Source organism: Artibeus jamaicensis, unplaced genomic scaffold (genome assembly GCF_021234435.1).
Source record: "Artibeus jamaicensis isolate MK-2021 breed Jamaican fruit bat unplaced genomic scaffold, CSHL_Jam_final contig_3126, whole genome shotgun sequence".
Lineage (NCBI taxonomy): Eukaryota > Metazoa > Chordata > Mammalia > Chiroptera > Phyllostomidae > Artibeus > Artibeus jamaicensis.
In genome coordinates this window covers 671495-696450 of record NW_026521723.1, presented here as the reverse complement: position 1 = coordinate 696450, position 24956 = coordinate 671495, and the positions used below count along the sequence as shown (strand labels likewise).

Here is a 24956-nt window from a genome sequence, read left to right as displayed (position 1 = left end):
TATCTCAGAGGCAAGGGGTCCAGCCCCACAACAGGCCCCCCGGTGCAGGGTTCCAGTGCCAGGAATATTAAGTCCCCATAACTTCTGGCTATAAAAACCAGTGGGGACTGAGGCTGTGGAAGACAGAGTGTTAGAGTCTCAGGCATTTGCTCTTAAGGAGTCTACGGACAGACTCACTTGGACTCACTCCCTCTGAGCTCCAGCACGGGGCCAGCAGATTGAAAGTCATCAGAGACATATGGGGAGGAAATGAATTGTCTGGCATCAGGACAAAAGCTGGGGGGCAGCTTTCTCCCAGGCAGAAGTGCTGGCAGAGGCCACTGTTCCCTTTCTTGAGCCCTCCCCCAACAGAGCCACAGAGCTGGCAGTAGGCGCCACATCTAAGTCTCTATCAATCTGCTTCACACTGGTTGCCCCACTGTGATAATTCCTTGAGACCCTACCCCACCTAACTTTCAAACCCACCCAAGCTATTTCCAGTGGCTTTTCCATATGAATGGCTCGTCTTGGCTCATGCTTTAGATTTTCCTAAATTCTCTCAAACAAGCAGTATCTGGCTTCAGCGGGCCCCATACCTCTTGCTAAGTTGCCCCAGGCCCAGCAGTAGTCAGCCTTGGTTCACAGCTTGGCCCTGCCTGGGCACCTCCAAGCTCAGCAAAAGTAGCAGCCATCTGCAGACCACTCTATAGCTAATGCTTCCCTAATTTGGTGAAGGAAATAGGCAAGTCTAGGAATTACAGAGTCCAAACAAGATAGATGCAAAGAGGCCCACTCCAAGGCACAACATAATTAAAATGCAAAAGGTTAAAGACGAAGAGGGAATCTTAAAAGTAGCAAGAGAAAAGCTATTAGTTACCTGCATGGGATTCCCCATATTATCAACTGATTTCTCAAAAGAGACTTTGCAGGCTAGAAACAATTGGCAAGAAATATTCAAAGTGACAAAAAGCAAGAACCTATAATTAAAATTACTCTACCCAGCAAAACTACTGTTTACAATTAAAGGACAGATAAAGAGTTTACCAGACAAGAAAAAGCTAAAGAAGTTCATCATCACCAAACCAGTATTATATAAAATGCTAAAGGGTCTTTTTTAAGATCAAAAATATAAACAATAAAATGTCAATAAATCCATATCTATCAACCATTGATTCTAAAAGACAAAATAAACAAATAAGCAGAACAGAAACAGAATCATAGATATAGAGAAGGTTTTGATGGTTGTCAGATGGATCAGGGAGATGGCTGAGAAAGGTGAAGGGATTACGGGATATTGGTAGTTACAGAATGCAACCAGTCATGGGGATATAAAGTACAGTATAGGGAACAGAGTAGCCAAAGAACATATATGCAGGACCCATGAACAAAGACAATGGTGTGGGGATTACCTGAGGGAGTTGCAGGGGGGGTTGGAGGGGGGAAGGGAGAAAAATTAGGACAACTATAATAGCATAAACAATAAAATGTAGCTTTTAAAAAAGTCAGTGTCCCTGAAAATTTTGTGGCACATTGGTTGAAAATCACTGTCCTATAGGGTAAAATGACATATGTAGGTTTTACAGAAGAAGAACTCCACAATTTTTCTCATGACCTGGAACTTAAGAAGCCTTATAATTGTGCATCTCAAAGGGTGGACTTGGGCCAGCAACATCAGCATCATGCGGGAACTTGCTAACAATGCAGAATTACAGGTTCCACTTGAGACCTATTGAAACATCTCTAGTTCAAAAGATCTACAATTAATTCTCATGCACATTTAAATTTGAGAAGCATTGCCTTGGAAGACAAATATTGAAATTGTTCCTTTATTCCCCAGAGAATTTTACTTTTTAAGCATGCAAGTAAAATTATTACTCCACTCACCTTGTACTAAAGAGCCCATGAAAAATGCAAACTAAAAAAGAATCATGTGAAATTAAAAACAGCGAAAAAAAAAACCCACAAAGGATACAAAGCATAAAAATTTCTACCCAGGTCTACCTCTGAAAGAAGTTAACCCTGCAACAGCGGGGATGGTAGAGGACAGGTGAGTGAGTGAGTGCCCACAGCTTCTCTCTCCAGATGCAGCAGCTGTGGGCCCTTTGCCAGGGGTGTGACAAGGAATGCTCTGCCAAGCCTTAGCTTTCAAGCACAAGAGATGTCCTGAGAGGAGCAAGGTGACCCAGCAGCAGGAATCCTCTTTTTATAACCCCAGTTGTTGTGTCCAAAAATGGCTTCATAAGCCAAGAGGCTGCCTGTCCCCAAACATGAGCCTAAACACTCCCATCAATTCCACCATATAGCTTCACTCTGAGGAATGAAAGATTTTCCTGCAGTCTCCTTAAAATGTCAAGGGTTAGGTGGTTATTACCTAAAACTTTATCGGTTAAATCTGAACAGGGGGTTGGTTGTAGCCAGTTGTGAGCTAGGCAAAGGGAAGGACCCTAAGGAAATCAGAGCCCTGGACAAATGCTGACCTCTCTCCATTGTACCCCTACAAATAGCCCAGTGGCCTGGTGGCAAAGGCATTCGCTACAGAGACAAACCCTCTCAGAGTCAAATCCAAGCTCTGCCACTTACTATCTGGGCGACCTTGAACCTACTGCCCAAACTCTCTAAGTCTCAATTTCCTCACCCATAAAAGATACTAATTACAACTACTTCACATGCTATTACGAGGGTTAAATGGGCTCTTGCTGGTCGACTCCCCAAATAAGTGTTTAATAAAAGTTCATTCCTTATCCTTTAACTTCTCCAAGGAGCATAAAATATTGTCACCCACTAAGTCTGGAAGGAAAGCATTTTATGTCACAGATGGTCCCAAACGAAAGGAACAGGAAGTGCTTTACTCAGAAACCAGCCATGCTAGCTCCAATGAGCACCTTCAAGGAAACTGTAGGGGCATAATGCTCTCTGAGTCTGCTCAAGATTACATAACCCCGAAACCGTCAGCAGAGAGCCGAATTCCCCTCTGAGATGTGTTATTCATGTGTCCTCCTCTCACGGAAAAGAGTGGAAATTCAAATTGATTAAAAAGATGCTAAATCACTACAAAAAATCTTAGTTCACAAGAAATCACAGTATAATACCTGTGAGTAAACTTCATAGTAACTTTGAGGCAACTTCAAAAATTGAATCATTGAAGAGATCTAAGAATCTTAGAAATAGCAGAAACCATCCCACGGCCCATTTCCATACGACTACATCAGCCCAGGCCCAAGTAACACCTGGAAATATCCACCTTGCTCACCCCTGAGAGTTCAGCATCAGGCCAAGAAAGCCCAAAGGTGTTTCTGTCTCCTGATCTTCTGTTAACCTGGGGGAGTGGGGGGTGGGGCTGGGGATCAAGAAACGGCCAAATCAGTGTCAGCCATGAGCCAAAAGGAAATGGTTTTCTCCAGAGCAATTCAGCGTGGCTCTCAACGGTTATAAAATCTTTTCGCTTGGTAGTTCTGTCCTTCGCTCTTCAACTTCTGAGAGCAGGACAGCTTTCAGGACAAAGTAGAATGAGAAATGTTTGCCTCCATTTCCTCAGTGAGCAAAAGTCTCTATGTAGACAACTACATTAGGCTGACCCCGGTCATCTCTTCCACAGTGGGAAGGATGCTATCAGATCCTTAATATTATGTGTGGCATACTGATTTCTTGTGCTAACTCATACCAGACTGGCTCTTCGATTGGCTCAGGGCTCCTCACCTGGACCCTGCCCAACTGTGTCTTTAGCCTATGCAAGATGTTATAATGGAGAGAGACAGTGGGCCATACACTGTGCTCGGAAGCCACATAAAAAGATGTCAGGGTCATCAGCACGTTCACATGATCTGTGTGGCTGATTCTCCCCCTCTATCAGGCATTCTTTTTTTCAATGTATGGTTGCCTCTTGTGTGTCCCCTGATGGGAACTTGCCTGCAACCCAAGAATGTGCCCTGACTGGGAATCGAACTGTGATCCTTTGGTTCGCAGGCCCGCGTTCAATCCACTGAGCTATACCAAAGAGGGCTATCAAGCATTACTGAGGGCAGTGAGTAAGTTTAAGAAATTTTTCTCCTTTTCTTGTCTAAAAACGAACTGTAAGAAACCCCCCCAAAATACTCCACCTGAACAGATGATATAGTTTTTCAGATGCCAGATTTACAGTAGGGGAATATATATTACCCAGAACTTAAAATTTACATATTAAATGTCATCTTCTTTGGGACACCCCCAACCCACAAAAGCCAGTTCACTTATCCTTGTGGAGAGAATCCTTGACCCATACTGCCTAGAAATGTCCTTTTACTTGCACAAAATCCCTTAAAATACTTCATACAATTGTTATTTATCTGCAGGGGAGGGGGGTCCCACAAAGCCATTAAATTTTAGCTCTCTCTTGTTCATAAAATGGTCTTACAATATTTGTCTTTACTATTACAGAGGTAATACAAGAATTAATGAGGACATGATGTAAAACATTTCCATCTACTCAGGTACAGACTTTTTTATAAAGAAGTAATTTTATGCCCCTCTTTGTGAGAAAGTATACCTCTCAACCCACATTCGGACCTCCTGAGAGATTTCTACCTTGAGTTATCACCGACTCAAGATAAATTGTTACATTATATTTATGCTACTTTTCATCATTTAACCCATCGTCCTCTCCATCAGCATCTTAGTCTGTCCGGGGGCCTTCAAGGCAAACAGAAACGATTCATAGACATTACCAAACTATAAAAACATCCTGGGTTTTCTTTCCCCAAAAAGCTGCCCCCCAATATTTTGCCCCCAAACAAAGATGATGATCAAGATATCAGAAATACTCCAAAGGAAAACCTCTGTATATGGGGAAAAGACGCGGGGGGGGGGGGGGGGGGTAGAAACTTAGCATTTAAGATCCTTATTCATACTAAATATCAAATAATAAAAATATACCTCTGTGTTTGAAGAGTCAGGTCATTCAAATATGTACATACAAATCAATTGCTTCCAGCTGTAATCAGCGATAATGCCCCAAGTACGTGAGAGCATGAGAAAAGACGACCGGTCAGTTTCCTTTTGAGGTTACATGATAAGCAGCAGCAGTTAAGCAGCCTTTTTCCCTAAGATCTCGGCGTCTGACCTCGTGGCAAGAGGAGAGCAGCCCCTCTCCTGCCCCTCTTTATAGTGTTCGCTTTCGGTTCACTCCCTCAACAGAGGCGGGGGTGGGGGTGGGGGGTGGAGGGGTGCTGAAGTAGGAGTTAGGGTGGGGGAAGCTAAGGAGCTGTTCTCTAAAACACAGAGTACGGTCAAACTCTCCCTTAAAAGAACTGCGTGGGTACAAAGGAGGGGCAGAGGAGGCAGGGAGGGGGCAGCCAGGACTGGGTTCGTGGATTTTTTTCTGCACACTGGAAATTCCCAGGCCGAAAAGGTACTAGCTCGAGTCTTGGACATTCCCCTCGAGGGCAGGCTTCAAGATCTGGACTGGAACCACGCAGAGGAATCAGAAACAAAACTTTTTTCTTAGGGATGCCTTTTTAAAATGTCTCAATAAATCCATGGCCGGGCATTAGCGTTGCCTCATTAGATTCACCTTCTCTTATTTCAATGTTTCTCTATGGCCTCTGTGTGAGTGTGTGTGTAGTGGGGACTAACTGCAACACAGCTTCTGCAATCAGTAAGTATCGCTATCATGTGCCTTTATTGACAAACTATGGGTCATGAAATCTGAGACAAATAAAGCAGTGGTCCTATAACCTGAAGATCGAGCTGCTTTCAGGATGGGGGGGGGGCAGGCAGAGTGGGTGAATTTAAAGAGAATGAATCACTGCACAATACTGAAAGGATTTTTCCTATGGCATTTGATTTCCCTGTGGCTTTTTTCCCTCTGGGACATTCTCCTGCAATCTCCTCACTGCTTCCCGCCCCCCCCCCCCACTCTGCCCCACCCGCACCAGCAGTCCTCCAGTCCAGCTTTGTATTAAGACAGCAAATGCCTGGTCTTCAGTAGGAATGGGAATTTAGAGCTAAATACCAGAAGGTCCTTCTTCTAAGAAGCCTAACATCCTCTCATTTAACGCAGAGTATTAAAAAGCAAAATATAATACACTTAAGTTCACACTTTCAGAAAGTTAAAATGTAAGTACACTTTAAAGGCAAGGTTAGGCTGACGTTGGTGCATTCTATGCCCTTCTACTTTCTGTACCCTACCAAGCCCTGCCCTTGGACCCTTGGACTGTGGTCTCGTTTTCAGAGGAAAAGAGAATCTTGGCAATCTTATTTGTTGCACACTGAGGAGTCAGGCATCCTAAGTGCACTGAGAATATACTGTGGTCATAAACACTTGGGAGGATGTGCTTAACACAACAGAATAACATGGAATTTCTGGCATAGTGACTAGGTAATGCTGAGAAGCTGAATTTCCTAGACCCACAAAGATAATGTTGAGCAGTTGTTTTTTTTGGGGGGGTGTCTTGTGGTTTCCCTTGGATGTTTATTTTCCTGTACCTCTCAGTAATTGCTATTTCCTTCAATAAGGCCAGAAACAGGATCGCCTCCAGCATGTGACACATGGAGGTGTAAAGGCTCACCATATGTAGTCTGGTCAAGAACTCAAATATGGCAATCTGAAACTTCGTATGCGAAGCCAGGAACTGTCAGCCAGTGGTTTTTAATAAAATGATGGCTGTTCAGAATGGTAAATGGATCGTACGAGAACACCCAAGGTCTTTTTTTGTATTTGCCAAAGAAAGGTTACTGGTAACAGGATGACATCTTTTAAAATCTAATTTGCATAGAAGGGCCTTAGGAATTTTCCCTCTCACAAATTGTGTCAAATCAGTCATTTGAGTTCTAGAATCTGAGCAGAGCCCCTAGATAAAATGCATGCTACCAGGTACAAAATAAAATCCCTATGTTAACCCAACTAAACTGTCTATGAAACACTGTTTTAATATTTTATGATAGACCTAAATGTACAACTATAATGGTTATAATGGCCAACTTATATAAATAATAACATCATTAGTTGAACTCTTGGGCTAACTTTTATAATTAAGTTATGGAGACTATTTAACACAGAAAAATTCTGTATGTTAAGAAAACACAGATACATATTACATATTCTGTGATTACAAGTATGTGGTTAAAAAAAAACCGGTAAGAAAATATACCAAAATGGTAATGGTCACTGAGTTCAGACCATAGAAGTATGGATTCTAGATTTTAGTTTTTAAAAATCATGATGAAAAACATCACGGGGATGTAAAGTACAGCATAGGGAATATAGTCAGTGATATTGGAATAACCGCATAAGGAGTCAGGGGGGCACTTGACTTCCAGGGGTAATCACTCATAAGTTATAGAAATATCTAATCACTAGGTTGTTACCCTGAAACTAATATAATATTGTATGTCAACTGTAATTGAAAGATAAAAAAATTTAATTGGTTCCATTTATAATGAAAAATATATATTTAAAACTATATTACTTGACTGGCATGCTAATATTCACAACCGTATGGTACTGGCCTAAAATATGCTTTTCAGAAGAAATTAAAATATACTGTAATTATTCTAAGAAAGACTTAGATAATATTTCAAATTCTATACTTACGCATTTTTTTTAATGTCCACACCAGAGAGTAAAAAAGACAAATTAGAAGGAAGACAGATGACTGAGAATACTTCAAGAAACTGTGTCATCCAATCTCTGGGACCTTATGTCACTAAATTAAAAAAAATCACAGGAACTGGACAAGGTCACAAGTAATCATTTACACAAACAAGCAGTGTCTACTCTCTCCTTGAAATTCTCCAGGGAAGAGGATGACTCAGCCTCCTCCAGCAATCCTTGAGGAAATGCTCAAAACTTCTTCCAAAACAAGAAAATTTCTCTTTACAAAAGTCCAACAAGTTGTGGGGAGAAGTGCTACGGGCTCTCTCATACCGTACTTAGTTCAAATCCCAACTCAAGTTCCTCATCTATAAAATGAAGTTAAATATGACCTACACTATTGGATCATGATCAGAGTTAATTGTTACGGGAAAAGCCCCTAAAATAATAGGCAAGGCATGCTTTAAGCATCTGTCTTTATCTCTAAAGCCTCCCCAGTTTTTTTCACATGTCCATTTAGGGTAACTAAAACTAGACTACAATCTATTGTGTCTCAAAAAAAAAAAAGTACTAAATGGCCCCAAATTAACTTAAACTCATTTAAATTTATTCAAGTACACTTTATTTGAAGATAGCCAATAGGAATAGCAGCTTTTGATTCCCAAGCAGGAGAGAACTATATGTACCTTATGCCCAAATCAAGAAATACTCATCATAGAGTTCAATATCTAACTTTAATTTCCAATGAGATTTTAATTTCTAATTTTGGTATGCTATTGAAAACAACACAGTAGGCAGTTAGACAGGTGTGAGCAGAGTAGGAATGACAGGCCAGGTATGGAAGGTCACCAGGACAAAACTGGAAGGACAAGTAATGTAGGGTGAAACTCGCCACAGAGTGAACTTCTTCTCCTCTAGCATGTGTCTGGTCATGTGACCTTTCATATGGCGGGCAGGACCCTCCCCTGGCCTTTCGTCCCCTGGCATGCCTGTAGTCATGTGGTAGACCCCCTCAGAGGAAGGACAAGGAGGAACAAGGAGGCCGGAGAATAGTCTCATTCAGCTCCTACACAAGCCCTTGCATGAATGCTCCCTTGAGCATTAAGCCCTCAAGACTCAGGTTCTGACTCACATCAAGTGATCTTAGGAACAAAGCCTCAGGTCTCCTGACCACAGAGACAGAGTTCTGGTCAAACTAGAGGTAATGTCTAGGCCTCCGTTATGTTTCTACTCCAGGCACAGAAAAGCAGCAAGGCCAAGTGATGCCCTTGCTGACCTCAGGACTAACTGCAATGACTAAAGACCCCCTGCCCTGGCCGACCAATCGGTAAAGACCTTGATCCTGAAAAGGCATACATGGAAAGCTGATGAGTATTCTACTGAGATCCTCCTTTGAGACCTCCAGATAAAAACCCTCAAGACAAGAACCCAATAAGGCTCTCTCTCTCTCTCTCAGAAGCACACTCTCCTTTTCCTTCTCCCTTTCCCCCAGGTGCACTTTCTTTGCCTTTCTTCCTCCTAAGCTCCAAGGGCCCTTCTTCTGCCTCTGTAACTTGTTTCCTGAGTCAAAGCAGCCCAGCTGGCTTGCTTCTTCCTTGACTCATTTCTTCTTTCTAAATAAACAGAAAATGACTTTCAAAAGTGACTTTCTAAATAAACTTTCACCTATATTTGAGTTCCTTGGCTCTGAATTATTTTCTTAGCCAAATTCAAGGACCAAGGTCTAACATCTGCTGCTATTTCACCATTAACTAAAATAACAACCAAAAAAGAAACAATTGAAATAGATGAAAACGATGTTTACAAATTTATAGTCACGGTAACACTCTTTACATAAAAGTCAGTTTTTAAAACCCTCAAACTTCAAAGCACAAAAATAAATTTCCGTGTATAGATTTTACTCTTCCAGTTCCAAAGTGGTTTTTTTAGCATAAGTAGTCACAATGTAAAATTTAGAGGAACTAACTAAATAAAATAACCCAAATGTCAATTGAATACTGAGATTTCGCACACACTGTTTTCCTATCTCCCTTTTGCTTCTTTTCTAGATAAAAGCAGGACATTGTAAATTTCTCGGCAAAAATTCTGAGCAAGGACACTGGTCTTTTCAAGTAATTCAGAAAAAGTGGATTATCAAGGGAAACAGACGTGGCAGTCTTCAGCGTGTTACAGGAATCACTGAATAGAAGCCTCGTTAGTCCACCCGGCTGAAGAGGGACCGACTGTGCTGTTCATGCAGATGTGCTCAATTTCCTCTGTCAGATAAGCTACAAACACTCCACTGCCAGGCAAATTTGTCCCTTCCATTTAGGTCAGAGCATTTTTCACACTTTTTAGCACAGTAATCTCCCCTCCCAGGAGAAATTAGTTCAAACACACTTATTTGCATCTTTGGTTGACAGGACAATACAGTGTGTGAATGTTGTTAATGGCTAAGTCCAGACTGGAAAACATCCTATAGGTAGACATAATGTAACCTGCATTTTCTAAGCTGCTTACAAGTCATTATATAAAGTCCAGCCCTTTCTGAAACTTTATATATCCGTGGTGGCCATCTCCCCACAGGGCCATCCATAAACCTTCTGTAATGCAGGTGATGGCAAAGGTCACTGAAAGTGATTCCTCCAGCTCCCTTCAGGGCAGGCTAGGTCTCCAAGGGGCACACAAAGGACAAGAACATGTCTAGTTGGTTCTTCACAATAACTTCATCTGGATGGAGCTTGTGGGGTAGATAATGGGCCAGGGTCATCTCCCAGGCATCAACAAGATATACTCCAACCCCTGAGAACATCTTCCGAAGGATGGTGTCCAGCTGAAAGTTGTACCAGTCACTGTTGAAAAGGCTCACCTCAGGCCCCAGCTCTTGGGCATTGGCTGTCCGAATAACTACTACAGTCTTAGGGCTCCGATCCAAGAGCTGGACCACCGCTCGACGGATGTTCCTGAGCCGCCGGATATACACTTCCAAGGGGAAGGTGCTGAAATGCGACCACACGGCAATGGCAACCACGGTGTTCTTCCCTCCCACGATACCATTCAGCTCGTTCGCCACATAATGGAGCTCGCTACTAAAGACGGTTGTGAAGCGGATGGGTGGACCATGGCAGCGGTATTTGAGCAGGATGTTGTGCTTCTGGTCCACTGCAAGGAAGGGACCCACATTCTTGGGACTACCCAAGTTAAACTCCATTAAATCTGAAATAAGGAAGACTCAAATTCATAAAAATGTTCAAATCAAGCACATATACTTTGATTATTCTCTACTTGGTGGCTTCAAAAAGTTTTTAAAATAAAAGTACAACAAAAAGATACTATACAAATGTAAAGGGAATACCTAGGTTCACTGCATTTTGGCCTGCTTTGCCTCAATGGGCCTTGATTCTAACATAGCTATTATTTAAATCACTCCATAAACATAACATTACAACTAATAATACCAGTGATAGATTCTACACCTATGTCTATGCCTTAGAAGCAAAATAATCTATCTCTGTTAGTGCAAGAAATCTTCCTGTTTGCACTGACTGTTAAGTATCTAAAAAACAATTGAACATTTATACATTATTGCTGTAACAGATAAATATTTATTCCAGGTCAAGGGCTATAATTTCTGCTTTTTAAAGAACACATATAGTCATCAAATACCTCTTTTTGCTATTGTATAACTAAATACCTCGTTTTGCTATAAAGCCAAAGAAAGGAGCAACTCTGTTCTTTTGACTTTCAATTTCACCCTATGGATGGAAAATCATGTTAGTATCTTAGAGAACTTCTAGCTCTGTCGCAAGAATAACAAAGATAGCAGCACAAGTTAGAATTCTCTTCTCCCTCCCCTTTATGTAAGTTGTGTTTCAAAGTCCAGCTCCTTTGAAATCTTCTGAAGATCCGAGAAATCACTGGTTCCAGTTACTCCTAAAAAATTATGTAACTCAGCACTTAATATGCCCCACAAGGAAAGAGGCCAGTCTCATATTCCAAAACATTTCTATGAATGCCTTACAGAAAACAGACTAAGTAATTTTTGGCAACTCAATTCAATGAACATTTCCCAAGCACCCATTCAGTGCCAGCTACTATAGTGCTATAAGCCAGCAATGCTCAGAGGAAGAATCCACTGGAAGTCCTTGCCCTCAAGGTGTTTCCAGTCAATTCTGAAGAAGGAACACCAAACTGTAATTGCACTATATTACTCTGAGGGTTAAAGTGAAGGTTTCACTCCCCTTCAGTCCCAGACTCCTCTTCTAGGCTGTCCTACTTAAACTACTACTACTTAGCATCTAACCCCATTTAAACTGAAAAGCTCAATGTACCATTCTTTCTTTTGATCAAGATCAAACACTGACACAAAGCTTTATCAGTAAAGGGTATGGTGGAAAATGATCAAGACAGTGTGATCACTGCTAGCAAAGGAAATACCAAACTACGTCATTAGAATTAAGAACCAAGTAACTCCTGGAAGGCCTGGCTGGCTGGTCGACATCAAGCCGCGCCTCACATCATGCCATACAAGTGACTTCCTTTCTCTTGATTTTTAATTTATGCTTTATTGACTAGAACTCACCTATGTCTATTTAAAAAAAAAAAAGCACAACAGAAACAGAAATTAATTTTTCACCTTTTAGAGTCCTATCTACTTCCTCATTTCCTTCTGAAAATTAAATCTGAAGCCCCTCTGAGAAGCAAATGTCCTGTCCTGGGTCATCAGTGGTAGAAACTTCAACGAGGACTTAGTACTTCCATCAATATGGCACAACCCCACTACTGATCAAAACTATCACACATCTTTCCAGGGTTAGGATACCTCTTTAGGATACAGAGAAATACCTGCTTTTTCACCTGATGCCTTTCTTCAGGCACCCGAGTGAGTCTGCTTATTTCAGAGCTGATTTCGGATGTGTTTCAAAAGAGTTACGAAACAAAACGCAAAGTACCAACCTGGGACAAATGCAGTTAGGTATTCAAACCATTGCCTGATTGTGGAGTCACCAAATAAATACACCACTTTTTTTTGTAAGCATTCTGTAATGTTGTCGGGGTCATTAAACTGGCGTATCTTCAAGTTTCTAGGCCTCCACTGATCTCTGTAGTAATACCCAGAAGGAAAGGTTCCTGAGCCTTGAGATAGTTCTAGGTTGTTAGTTTCTGAAAAGAAGAAAAACATGAGATACTTTGAAATTCTCCTCCAACAAATCACACACAAAAAATGTCCCAAGAAACATAATTACGACCCAATATTTGTTAGCTTGACAGCATCTGGCTTACATTTCCTGCTGTCACATCTCAAAGAAATCCCAGACTTTCCTCTTATTTCAAAAAGTTCTCCTTTGCACAAAAATGGGAAGAGCCAAAACGGGTGTGAGGGTGCTGGTAAACAGAAGCGGACCAGGGGACTTTTTCTTTTTCTGGAGCGTTCCCTCTGATTAAGCATGTTTTTCTCAAAGCCAAAAATGAAGGCAGACAAAAACCAAGAAACGTGTAGATATAAGCACTGCCCAGCACTATCTCAGAATACAAGAGTTTCTCATCAAAATGCCTGTGGAGCAAGTTAACAACTTAAATTCATATTTTACATATGCATAGTAATGATCCACTGTTTCTCAGCCCATTAAAAGTAAAGGTTTAACCCATGGGTCCTACAATCGAATATTAATTCAGGAAATTACCAGAGAACCAATCCAATGACATGCAGTCTAAATAATTATTCCCCACATACAGAAGGTTCTGAAGACTGTTACGCTTAATGAGCAATATTAACAGCACATCAGCAGTATGTGTTCACGGCTGCAGCCTGAGTCCACAGGACAGCACAGTGCCAAGACACCTTTCAGAGGAAAAGTCCGCATCCTTCTGCCCTAACACCTCCCTTGGAAAATGCCACTGTGGAAACAATGTGCTTTACAGGCACCAAAACAGACAGGAACGGTTAGTATTTCTTGCAAGTTTACTTTGCACCAGAAACTGTTGTAAGCAATTAAATGTATTATTTCCTAAGATGCTCATGGTAACCTTTTAACGTAGGTCCCATTACTATCCCCCTACCTTTCAGAACAGTTACACAACATGACCTAGGCCCCAGGGCTGGTAATCAGCCAAGCCAGGAGTTGAAAATGCAAGCAGGTGACCCCCAAAACCCCTGCTCCTAACCACTGCACTACCTCGCCTCTCAAACACAGACGCTTGTAGATGCCGGCCCTGAGATGTTGGCTTTATCCTGAAGGTGTGCACTTACTCATTTCTAACACTGATTCAAATCTGCCATCTTCAGAAAACCACCAATCATTTTACATCACTTCTTTACACAACCCAAAGTTCAAACCTCGATCATGATCCAGTAATTCTATAGTCTGACCTGTTAAGCCACAATTCAAAATCCAAATGTTTATGAGTCCTAAGTTTTAGTCCTCCACTTGTGACTGTTTTCACCTAATTTGATTTCTTGAGATTATCCCTGTTACTCAAAATTGCTTTGGTTTTATTCCCTTCAAGAAAGATGCCCTATTTGACAGATAATACATATTTAATCTTTTTCCTAAGGCAGTTGCTGATTTTTTGCAGGCTCAAGGACCAAACTGAAAAATAAATATCACTTCTGAAAGTTTTATTTGGCAAATGTAATTATTAAAAAAAGGGGGATAGGTTATATTCTTTTGCTGATGTTACAAGAATTAGGGGATCAAACTTGCCAATGTGCTGTAGAGGTTTGTGAATCACATGCTGTGGAAGTTTATGCATCAGAGTTGAGTTCTCATTCAAAATGATCTGTATCAACACAGGCATCGTAGGAGGGGCTGCCAAGGGACAGTGACCAGACACCTCTTGGACCGGCTCCACCCAGATATCTATCATTCCCTAACCCATGTGTTGCCCCAAGATTCTTTCAAACTTTGAATGAAAGATAAAGTACAGCAATTGCCAGACCTTGTTAGGTACTTAAACATTTACTGAATGAATGAGAAGAATAAAAGCATAAAGATGAATCAGGCTGCTGGCTAAAGAAGAAATACCCCCTCATTCTCTTCCTTCAAATATTTATTTGGTTTATTCAAAAACAATTTCTCAACATGTACTAAGTGTGGCTTTACCATGTTACCGGACTTTGCCCAAAGCTCACTCAGTTATATTGGAAGACCAAGCTGCACAGGCCAGAGAGCTCCAAAACATTTACTAGGATGGAAATTAAAAGTGATTTTGAAGTTACAATTTTTATCATAGTTAATTCAGGAGATTTGGTTATTCTCTGTCAAATACACATTATAAAGAAAAGTGTATATCACACAGGAAGCAATTACCATTTCTATTCAAATGCTAATTATATTTACTACCAGACTCAAGACAAGCAAAGCAAATCAATTACTGAACCTGACATTAATTCTATAAACCTGCAGCTCGAGGTAACAGAACGTATTGAAATGCATGTACCTACATTGCCCTCTTCTGGTCAGCTGGGACAAAAACATTTCCTGACTCAGGATTTTAAACAGCCAAAAGTCAGCATTTCTTGGAACTCGGAATGCATTTTCACATAACCTAACTGAGATATGAAAGCCTCTTAAATCAGTAATATGACCCCAAGTTACTATACATGTGGAATAAAAGCAATTTTAAAAATGAATTATGAGTTACTACGCAATTTTATGGTTATCTTGAATATAGACGGTGAAGTTTCCACAGAGGTGGCTGTAAAGGCAGATATAAACACCTTTATGCACAACTAAGGGGACAGTTTTAATTATTCACAGGTAAGGTCCCTGCTTTTCTAAGATATCTTGGCTTCTCTTTACAGCCCATGGCTTAAATTTCCCTCCAAATGCTGACATCTAATTCATTAGCCATATGAGGGCTGTTTGAGCCGCAAATGGGACAAAATTAGAGAAAGGAAAGATAAATTTTCCTAAGTTATCTAGAAAGAGCTGGAGAGAGATACAGGACAATTAAGGATGGGGTATATGTGTGCACAGTCCCTTAATTTGATGAGCCAGAATTACTCACAAAAGAACAGTCAAGGCCAGGCCGAAGGGGTTATGACGGGAAAGACAAGCCCGAGAAGAAGCAGAGCCAAACAACTCTGTGACCAGGGAACACTGTGGGCACAGGGTACCTGGAGGCCACCTTGGGGAGACGAGGACTGAGGACAGTGAGGCAAGCTGTTGAGGCACACTCAGCTATCTGCGGGGGATATGAGAGGGTCCTGGCTACGCAGTTATTACAACAGCTCGAATTTGACTTTACCCTTGAAATCCCCTACAAAACATTGGGAATTTGTTTTTCTCTTTATATTCTTGTACCCTAAAAGCTAAGCATTTTAGAGAGGAAAGCTAAAAATGCTGTATAGGTAGAAATACCCGCAGATTCAGAGAATGCTGAAAGGGACCTCGGAGAATCGCTGGTCCAAGACGGCGCATCACAGTGACTTGCCCCAGCTCCTCAGACAGCTGCGGGGGCGGGCAGTAGGAGAGGGCGGCACTGTTTTCAAGGACGGACACTGTATTACTGACGCAGTTGAGGAAGCGGGCTTCCTCCCCCCAAACGGAATGTTAGTTACAATTTTTATGTAGGACCCGAGCCTTTCGGTTTTCTAAGTTAAGTGGACCTACATCTTGGTGTCACTGCCTGTAAAGTAAGCTCCGAGTTATTGTAAAGGGCTGTGAAAACTCAGCGCTGTACGAGTGTGAAAGCGCATTTTTGAACAGTAAAGGGCTACACTGGAGTGTGGGAAATATTCTCTATGTTCTAAACATTCTACATCTTAATCTAGGGGGTAACTTATTAGTTAGTTTTCTATTGCTGTGTAACACAGCACCACAAATTTAGTGCTTTAAAAACGAGGTGCATTTCTTCCCCACAGCTCTGTAGGTCAGAAGCTCGGGGTGCAGCACAGCTGGGTTCTCTGCTCAGGTCTCACGAGTTGAAGTCAGGGTGTGTCAGCAGGCCAACGTTCCTTTCTGAAGCCGCTGGAGAAGAATCCACTTCCCAACTCATTCAAGTTGGCCTAATTCAGTTCTCTGTGGTTATAAGGACTTTACTTGCCTTTACACTCCTTGTGACAGAGTCTCTCATTTCCTTGTCAACCAGGGAATACCCTTCAGCTCATAGAAGTTACCTACATTCCTTGCCACGTGGCTTCCTTCATTGTTAAAGCCAGCAACTCAGAATCGCCCTCACCTGGAATCCTTCTCACATTTTTCAATCTTTCTTTAGAAAGAAACTGGTCCCTGTTTAGGGCTTGTCTGATTAGATCAGACCTACCCAGGATAATCGCTTTTTATTTTTAAGTTCAATTTTGCCATATAGTTGAAGGGAAGGGGTTAGTAAGGGCATGGATCACTGAGAGTCACCTCAGAATCTAGCCTACCACATTTACAAAGGCATGTACAAGTGTAAATCTATGCGCTATATGCTTATGATTTGTGTGCTCCATTATGTATAAAATATATTTCAACAGATAAAGAAAAACAGTAAAGAACGACCAAGATGTTCGTATTTATTTTGTTACTATTAGATCGAATCCTATCCTAAACTCTCAGTAAGCTCCCCCCAAAATATGAGCTCCACTTTAGTTTTCGATGAACTTAGAAACCACCAAGGTCGCTAAGCCATGAGCTTATGATAGTCTGGGGACCTCAGTACAGTGCTCACAGAAATTCAACAGCAACTGTGACGCTGAGAAAGCCTGTCAGAGACCGGCCCTTGTCCTGGGTAAGGAAGCCTCGTCCAATTAAAAGTTGCGCTGCTTTACTTTTGACTGGAATTACACCCACGTATGGGGGAGGCACTGGCAATCTCGGGCAATCCAGCAGCCTCTCAATATGTATCTCAGGATAATTCTGCCTTACAGAAAAAGTATTTACTACATAAATAACAGAATTTCATAAGGAAAAAACCCCTCCGAAATATAGGATTCCTAAGTGAAATAATAAAAGGAGAAAGACTTTGAACCCTTCCAAGGTCAGGACAAAAAAAAATTCAGCGTGGGCCTGAAATACCTTGTGGTGCCAGAGGGAAGCACTCAACAAACAAACGAACATGAAGCAAAAAACGATGAGAGCATGTCAAAAGGGCACCAGAGCCAGACTGAAAAAGTTCCCGACTGCCAAAAATATTTTGAACAACAAAAAGTGACTGAATTGAATTGTAGCCCCAAAATTGAAATAATCATGAGTTTATACTGATAATAAATGGGAAAGAAGGGATAACTTTTCCTTATAGAAAAATTCCAATTAACAAATGTCTTACAAATGATACATACAGCAAGTCATCATTAGAAAACCACAGAAATAACTGCTACAAGATTTACTGACAAATACTAAAATTAGTGGGTGAAAGTTTAAGCAGAAACAGAATATGTAGCCTCTGTATTAGTTTCCTGTGGCTGCTGTAACAAATTACCACAAATTCAGTGACATACAACAATGTAAATTTATTCTCTTACGGTTCCTGAGGCCAGAAACTTTAAATCAGTATCACTGGGCCAAATCCAAGGCATCTGCAGAGCCACACTCTCTCTGGAGGGCACAGGGAAGAATTTGTGCCCTCGCCTCTTCTAGAGCTGTATTTTTCAGCTCCCAGCTCCCTCCCAATTTTTAAAGCCAGTAGCATGGCAGCTTCTAATCTCTCTCTGCTGCTACCTTCGCAATGCCTTTTGCCTTCTGCCTTCTCTATGAAATCTCCCTCTGCCTCCCTCTCAAAAGGACACTAGTCATTGCATTTAGGGCCCACTCAGATAATCCAGATAATCCCTTCTCATCTCAAGACCCTTCTCTTAATCACGTATGCAACATTTATTTTGCCATATAAGGTAACATTTACAAATATGATGGATTGGGATCTGGGGGAGACATTACTCAGCCTATTATACACTCTCAGAGTAGCTCTCAAGAATACTGAGTAAATACAAAGATACAAATAATACATTTTAAAAATAAAGAAATAAATAAAAATAAGTTTACAGTGAAGAACCCTGGCAGACACCACCTTAATCAAGTGATCAAGGCTAATATCACTAGCCATACACAGCAGTATGTATATGTCCTTTAAAAGGGCACCAAGGTTCACAGCATTAGCAACACACATTGACATCAGATAGCCCCTGAAAAGGATATGACATCATTTCCATCTCTGTGCTTTTCCTTCCAAAAGTGCACAAGCACACTCTAATCAGAGGAAAACATTAGACAAACCCAAAGTTAGAGATATGCTAAAAAAATATCTAACCAATGCTCTCTAAAAGGGTCAAGGTCATGAAAGATACTGAAAGACTGAGCAACTCTCACAAAAGGAAGACCAAGGAAACATGGCAAAGAAATGCTCTGTGGGGTTCTGCGTGGGGTTCTGGAATAGAAACAAGATATTAGTAGAAAATCTAATGAAATCCAAATAAATTCTACAGCTTAGTTAGTAATAATTGTACTGATGTTAAGTTCTTAGTTTTGGTAAGTGTTCTGTGGTTACTTAAGATGTTAGCATAAGTGAAGCTGGGTAAAAACTATATAGGAACTCTAGTCTTTCTGTAACTCCTAAATCTAAAATTATCTGAAAACAACAAAAAAATTCTTAAAAGAGAATGAAGGAATGAAGGGAGGGAGGGAAGGACAGTGCGAGTCCTTCATTTAGGATCTGTGAGTAACCCCTGCTGGGGGCGCGCATAGCAATAGGGTGAACTTCAGTGAAGTTCTGCCAAGCTGGACTTCCATATCATACACGGAGTGAGCAAAAGTAGGTGTACAGTTGTGAGTACATGAAACAGTGTATTCTTATATTATCATTTATTATTATATTTATTTGTGTTATATATCTTATTATTGTTACTGTTATTACTGTATATCCTTACTTCTGATTTTTCTTTTACATAATGATGGCTGCTAATTTAACCTACTTTTGCCCATCTTTGTACAACTCATAGCTCTTTTCTTTCCAATTATGTATGGTACCTTCTCCAAGATAGTTTTCTTAAAGCCAGGCTATTCAGCTCCTGCTTATTCGTGGCTGCTTTCTTCCTCTAAAAATCCATCAGAAGTCTCACTAATGACTGAATCTGCCTTCTTTCTAAACACAATTGTAGTCACAAACCCACCATCACTTCCTGGACGAAATTCAAGACCTGTCAGATGCAAATAAACCATCTGAAACTCTTCCCACTGACCATCCCACCGGACACCCAGAGACACCGCAAGGAGGGCGATCCAAACGACAGGGTCTGTGGGACAGAAGGACAAGGCGCAGTGGTGGGACAGGGCTCCCGAGGTATCAAAGAGGAGGAGGTGTGAGGAATGCAGCACTACTGGGCATAGCAGGTCTACTAACATCTCGCCAGAGTTGTGGGCCAGGCAGGGAAAGATAAGTAATGTCATTAATTACGTTTTACATGTGTATCTTCTAACGTTAGTAATTCACTGGGTTCAAGTAAATCAAATACATCTCTTCATTAGGAAAGATCGGGATTTCTTGTGGTACACGATCGTGGGCACCAGAGACACAGGCTGGCAGCGTTCTGCCTGCACTGGGGGCACTGACAGATTTTACCTAGCCTGTACAGTATTCTGTAAGTTCTAAACTGGATGTCAGTGTTTGGAAATCTGGGGATATCGTATTTAAAAATGTCTGGGTTTTCATGGACAAACTCTGTAGATCTTGCCAAACTGGGTCTACATTTCTTCATGGAAATGATACGGCAGGAACTGAGCAGAGGCTGCTCCCCCCCGTAGATGGTCCTTGCTCTTTAGTTCCTTCACCACTCACAGGAGACATGCATATGACCAATACCCTCCCTGCTGGACTCAAGTGCGTTATATACCTACTCCCTGTGGCATTCGTGTTTGCAATACCTGCTGTGTGTGATAATATACATGCTTTAAGATTAAAAAGACATTGCTTCCATCTGCACTTGATCTTAACCAAAAGGCCAAGAAGCAACGGCCTGCCACCTACATAAGCCTCCGTAATCATGTGCATCCTTTCTTTCTACAGAAAGTCACTATAGCGAATTATATCTATTTTGCAAAGACATAACACATACATCAACTCTTCTGAATTTCATTCTTTTAAGTAATATCCTATACCAATGGATCGGAGCCACCTGGAAGGTTGGTTAAGACGCTGTGCCCACCACCCGGAGTTCCGACCCAGCGGTCTGAGGTGGGACCCGAGAGTCTGCACGGCCCCTGGGAGTGCCGATGCTGCCAGTCCAGGGACTCCACCTGGAGGACAACTTCCCTTCACTAACCCAGTGCTTTCGATTTAAAAAATTTCCGCTTATTTCTACAATTTTACACTCACTTCCTGAACACAGCTAGAGCAGTGACATCCAAAAGAACTTTCGGTGATGAGATACACATTCTTTATAAAATGTTATCCAATATGGTAGCCACTAGCTACATGTGACTATTTGAGCATGTGTAGCTAAATAATTGAATTTTAAATTTTATTTAATTTTAATTACTTTTAATTTCAATAGCCACATGTGACTGATAGCTACTCTAAAGGGCAGAATAGCTGTGAAGGCTCTTGAAGAGCCAGAGAGAAGGGAGTGGGGAAGAAGACTTTTACATGAGCATAAACGGCCAAACCCCCATGCACGTAGGTCTAAGTGATGTACTTTAATCTAACAGCTCTTCAGGACTTTCAGTCATGCTCCAAAGTAACCATGTCCTGTTACAGGGGAAACAGGGTTTTGTAACATCAGTGAAACTAGAGCCTCCGCCCACTTGCCAAGAAAAACAACAAACCACAGAGCTCATCCCTTTTTACCTTTTATTCTCCTGGGAATTACAGTCACCCAGTCAGGTCCACTGGAGTTGATTGGCATTTTGATATTGACACCACTTTAAGAGGAATAAAAAGAGTACAGGCTTAGATTCAGGGATGCTTATTTAATATGTATCTTTACAAATAAAAAATGGATATGATCTCATAGACCCTCATTAAGAGAAATAGTCTCACAAATATTAATCAACCCAATAATTTAAAAAATAATTGTCTTAGAATAAGCAGGTCATATAATCTGAATAGGAATTAAACAGGTTAATTTCTCACTGCTTAGCCCTCAACCCAAACTCCAAAATGACAAATTCTGGTTTGAACTGCTCACTCCCCCTGGTCTGGGAAAATGGTTCATGCTGATGACAGTATCTATTTTGTCACTACCTAGTGGTCACACTGCAAGTCTGTGCAACATTAAGTCACATGTCAGATTCCTTAGGCCTTTCCCAGAACTAACATGAGTCCTATTGTAGACACTTGTCCTCAGATATGAGCTCATGCAGCACTTTGTTCATTATTACCGTGGCTCTCTGGTGTCTGTTCCCTTTACTAAAACATACGCTCCTTGACGACACAGATTGTGTCCCATTCAACTTTTCTTTTCTTTACTTACCAGCACAAGCCCTGGACTGCAGTTCATGCTTGGAAAGTAGTAGATGGAGGGCCATGTGAAAAAGTGGGGGGGACTGGAGCCCCAGAGAAGAACACTGAAACCTCCATGAACTACTCCAGAAACTAGGTCACAATAATTAGGTCTCTTACACTTAGAGCACAAACAAATAAAAATAAAGAAATAAAATGCTAACTTTCCAAACTGTTGATATGAGAACTTGCAGTCATGATTTTTTGTCTCATCAAGAAGTCAATTCAAAAAATATTTGTCCTTAAATAATTCTTGAACTTCACTGTATGCTAGGCATTCTTAGATGCCAGGATATAATAGTAAGCAAAATGCCACAGCATCTCCTTTATAGAACTGACATTATAATGGGGGAGAGAGACAAAAAAAATTAAGGAAAAAAGTATATGGGGTTACATTAGAGACTAACAAAATGTCATAGTTAAATAAGTGACATTTAAGAGTGCACGTGACTTTTAAAAGAGCACATATAAACTGCTTTCATGGGTTTGGGGCATTAAGGTAGGGAAAGAAACTTTCACCCCCAGATCTGCCTGTGAAAATGTTTACCCTTGCTCCCTCACACTAGTCATGCAGAGACAACAAAGCAGCAATTCCAAATTATGGGACATTCTACAAAATTATGACACCAAAATTCTTAACACTGGTAAGAACGAAATAAGATAGAGACCTCTTCTGGATTAAAGAGATAACTAAATACACTGTGTTCAAATACAGAGTCAATTAGTTAAAATAAAAAAGGCAATTAAAAAGGACATTATTGGGACTGCTGGAAAAACTTGAATATGGACTTCTATTAATAATATTGCATCAATGATAAATGCCCAAAGTATGGGAACTGTGTTATGGTTATATGTTAGAGAAAGCCCATGTTCCTAGGAGATGCATACTCTTGGGGCTCGCTGCCACGACGTCTACGACTTACTTTCAAATGGTCTGGGGGTGGGGGCGGGGCTGGAAACTACACACAGATGCACATGTATGCACGCATACAGAGAGAAAGCAAGTGTGGCAAACCATTAACAATGATGACTCTAAGTTAAAGACATGTGGGTGCTCATTGTTATTATCTGTGCAGAATTTCTAAAGATTTGAAGTGTTCTATACAAACTTAGAAAAAAAAAGTATAGAAGATGGAAGAGTAAGTAAACACGGATCGCCTCCTTGCACAGTGACAGCCAAAATTACAACTAGACTACAAAACAAATAGCACCCAGAATTGTCAGAAAAATCGAGCTGTATGGAAGTGCGACAACCGAGAAACTAAAGAAGCCACATTCATCCAAATGGGTAGGAAGGGCAGAGTTGCTGAGACCCGTGGAGATGCAGAGACAAGGAAGGGGCAGTGCCACACTCACGTGTGGTGAATGAAAATACCTCTGGAGTGAGAGATTCCAGCCCCACACCAGACCACCCAGGAGCACAGGGTTCTAGCTCCAGGAAGATAAATCTCTATAACTTCTGGCTGTAAAAACCATTGTGGGTTGGGGCAGAGGAAGAAACTGCAGCATTCTCAGGAGTCTCCTCTTAAAAGGCATGCAGTGGACTTAGGACTACTCCCTCTGGGCTTCAGCGCCAGGGAAACAGCTGGAAGGGCTTGGCATATGGGAAGAAACTGAAGTGCCTGGTACCAGGTTTGAGTGTCAAGAGACAGCTTTCTCCCAGATAGAACTCCAGAGGCCAGGCAGCAACACTGTCCCCTCTCTTAACTCTCTCCCATTAAAAGCCACACAGTACAGAACAGGTTGCCCCACCCTGGCGATTACCTAAGGCACTACCCCATCCAGCTTACTAGTGTACTTTTCTACAATAGATCATGCTATTAAGACAAGAAGTCAAAACAGCTCTACCTAATAACACAAAAGCAAACACAGGGCAGCTGCCAAAATGAGAAGACAAAGAAATACGGTCCAAATGAAAGAAGAGAACAAAACTCCATTAAAAGAATCAAATGAAATGCAGATCAGATGCAGAGTTCGAAACACTGGTTATTAGGATGCTCAAGGAACTCTTTGGGAGCTTCAACAGTATAAAAAAAAAAGACCCAGACAGAAATGAAAGTTACACTAAATGAAATAAAGAAAACTTTACAGGGAACCAACAGTGGAGTGGATGAAGCTGAGAATCAGATCAACGATTTGGAACACAAGGAAGCAAAAAAACATTCAATCAGAACAGCAAGAAGAAAAAAAGAATACAAAAAATGAGGATAGGCTAAGGGCCCCTATGCAACATCTTCAAACATACCAAGTTTCACATTATAGGGGTGTCTGAAGGAGAAGAGAAGGAGCAAGAAACTGCACATCTATTTGACAAAATAATGAAAGAAAACTTCCCTAACTTGGTGAAGGAAATAGACATATAAGTATAGGAAGCACAGAGGGTCCCAAACAAGATGGACACAAAGAAGACCATACCAAGACACATAATTAAAATGCAAAAGGTGAAATAAAGAGAGAATCTTTAAAGTAGCACGAGAAAGGCAGATAGTTACCTGCAAAGGAGTTCCCATAAGACTGTCAGCTGATTTCTCAAAAGAACCTTTGCAGTCTGGAAGGGAATGGCAAGAAGTATTCGAAGTGATGAAAAGCAAGGACCTACAACCTAGATGACTCTATCTAGCAAAGCTATCATTTAGAATCAAAGGGCAGATAAATTGCCTCCCAGACAAGATTAAGCTAAACAAGTTCATCATTACCAAGCTGTTATTATATGAAATTTTTAAAGGGACTTATTTAAGAAAAAGAAGATCAAACTATGAACTTTAAAAGGGCAATAAATTCACAATTATGAACAACCGAATCTAAAAAACAAACTAAGCAAAAACAAGCAGAACAGGAACAGAATCATAGATATGGAGATCATTTAGAAAGTTATTAGCTGGGAGAGGGAAGGAAGAGAATGGGGGAAAAGATGCAGGGATTAAGAAGTATAATTGGTGGGTACAAAATAGACAGGGGAACAGCATAGAAATGCTGTTCGATGTAAGAACAGCATAGAAAATGCAGTAGCCAA

General features: G+C 41.0%; 2 protein-coding genes across 3 annotated transcripts in view; both read right to left on the bottom strand.

Annotated features, from left to right (window-relative positions):
- Positions 1-5148, bottom strand: part of NFKBIZ (NFKB inhibitor zeta) — a 36191-nt gene extending 31043 nt beyond the window's left edge. The window contains exon 1 of the mRNA XM_037142729.2: positions 4888-5148. The gene's annotated coding sequence lies outside the window, so the exon portion shown is untranslated. The remainder of the gene's footprint in view (positions 1-4887) is intronic.
- A 2997-nt stretch (positions 5149-8145) lies between these two features.
- The window catches only part of NXPE3 (neurexophilin and PC-esterase domain family member 3), a 37269-nt gene continuing 20458 nt past the window's right edge, over positions 8146-24956 (bottom strand). For both annotated transcript variants that reach the window (XM_037142727.2, XM_037142726.2), the window contains 3 exons: positions 21290-21363; positions 12482-12688; positions 8146-10741 (listed from right to left, as the gene is read on the bottom strand). In XM_037142727.2, coding sequence (XP_036998622.1) covers positions 10191-10741; positions 12482-12688; positions 21290-21363 — 832 coding nt within the window. In that variant the 3' untranslated portion in view covers positions 8146-10190. The remainder of the gene's footprint in view (positions 10742-12481; positions 12689-21289; positions 21364-24956) is intronic.